The sequence below is a fragment of the Mesitornis unicolor genome, unplaced genomic scaffold, assembly GCF_000695765.1.
Source record: "Mesitornis unicolor isolate BGI_N332 unplaced genomic scaffold, ASM69576v1 scaffold13112, whole genome shotgun sequence".
NCBI classification, from domain to species: domain Eukaryota; kingdom Metazoa; phylum Chordata; class Aves; order Mesitornithiformes; family Mesitornithidae; genus Mesitornis; species Mesitornis unicolor.
Genome location: NW_010171266.1, coordinates 5,425 through 5,703, shown reverse-complemented (window position 1 = coordinate 5,703; position 279 = coordinate 5,425). Strand labels below are relative to the sequence as shown.

General features: G+C 71.0%; 1 protein-coding gene across 1 annotated transcript in view; it reads right to left on the bottom strand.

Annotated features, from left to right (window-relative positions):
• Positions 1–43: 43 nt before the first annotated feature.
• The window catches only part of LOC104537178 (pre-mRNA-splicing factor SYF1-like), a gene marked incomplete at both ends in the record, with an annotated part of 5,548 nt that continues 5,312 nt past the window's right edge, over positions 44–279 (bottom strand). Inside the window, one exon of the mRNA XM_010179986.1 lies at positions 44–206. Within this exon, the coding sequence (XP_010178288.1) occupies positions 44–206 (163 nt within the window). The remainder of the gene's footprint in view (positions 207–279) is intronic.

Sequence of the window (279 nt, the reverse complement as noted above, 5' to 3'; positions counted from 1 at the left end):
CCCCCCAACCCCCACCCAGGGGCGCAGGGCCCCCCGTCCTTACTCTTGGCGTATTTCGGGGGGCACCCGTCCAGCGCCTGCTCGAACAGGTCCCGCGCCCGCTCCAGCTTGCGCCCCCCGTAGCGGGCGACGAACTTGGTGAGGTAGGTGTGCCACACGTCCCGCACATGGGGCCAGCGGAACAGCGCCACCCCCCGCTCGTACGCCTGCGGGGACACCCGTGTCACCTCCTGTCACTGCTGTCACCCCCCCCAGCACTCTGGGACACCAACGTCACCC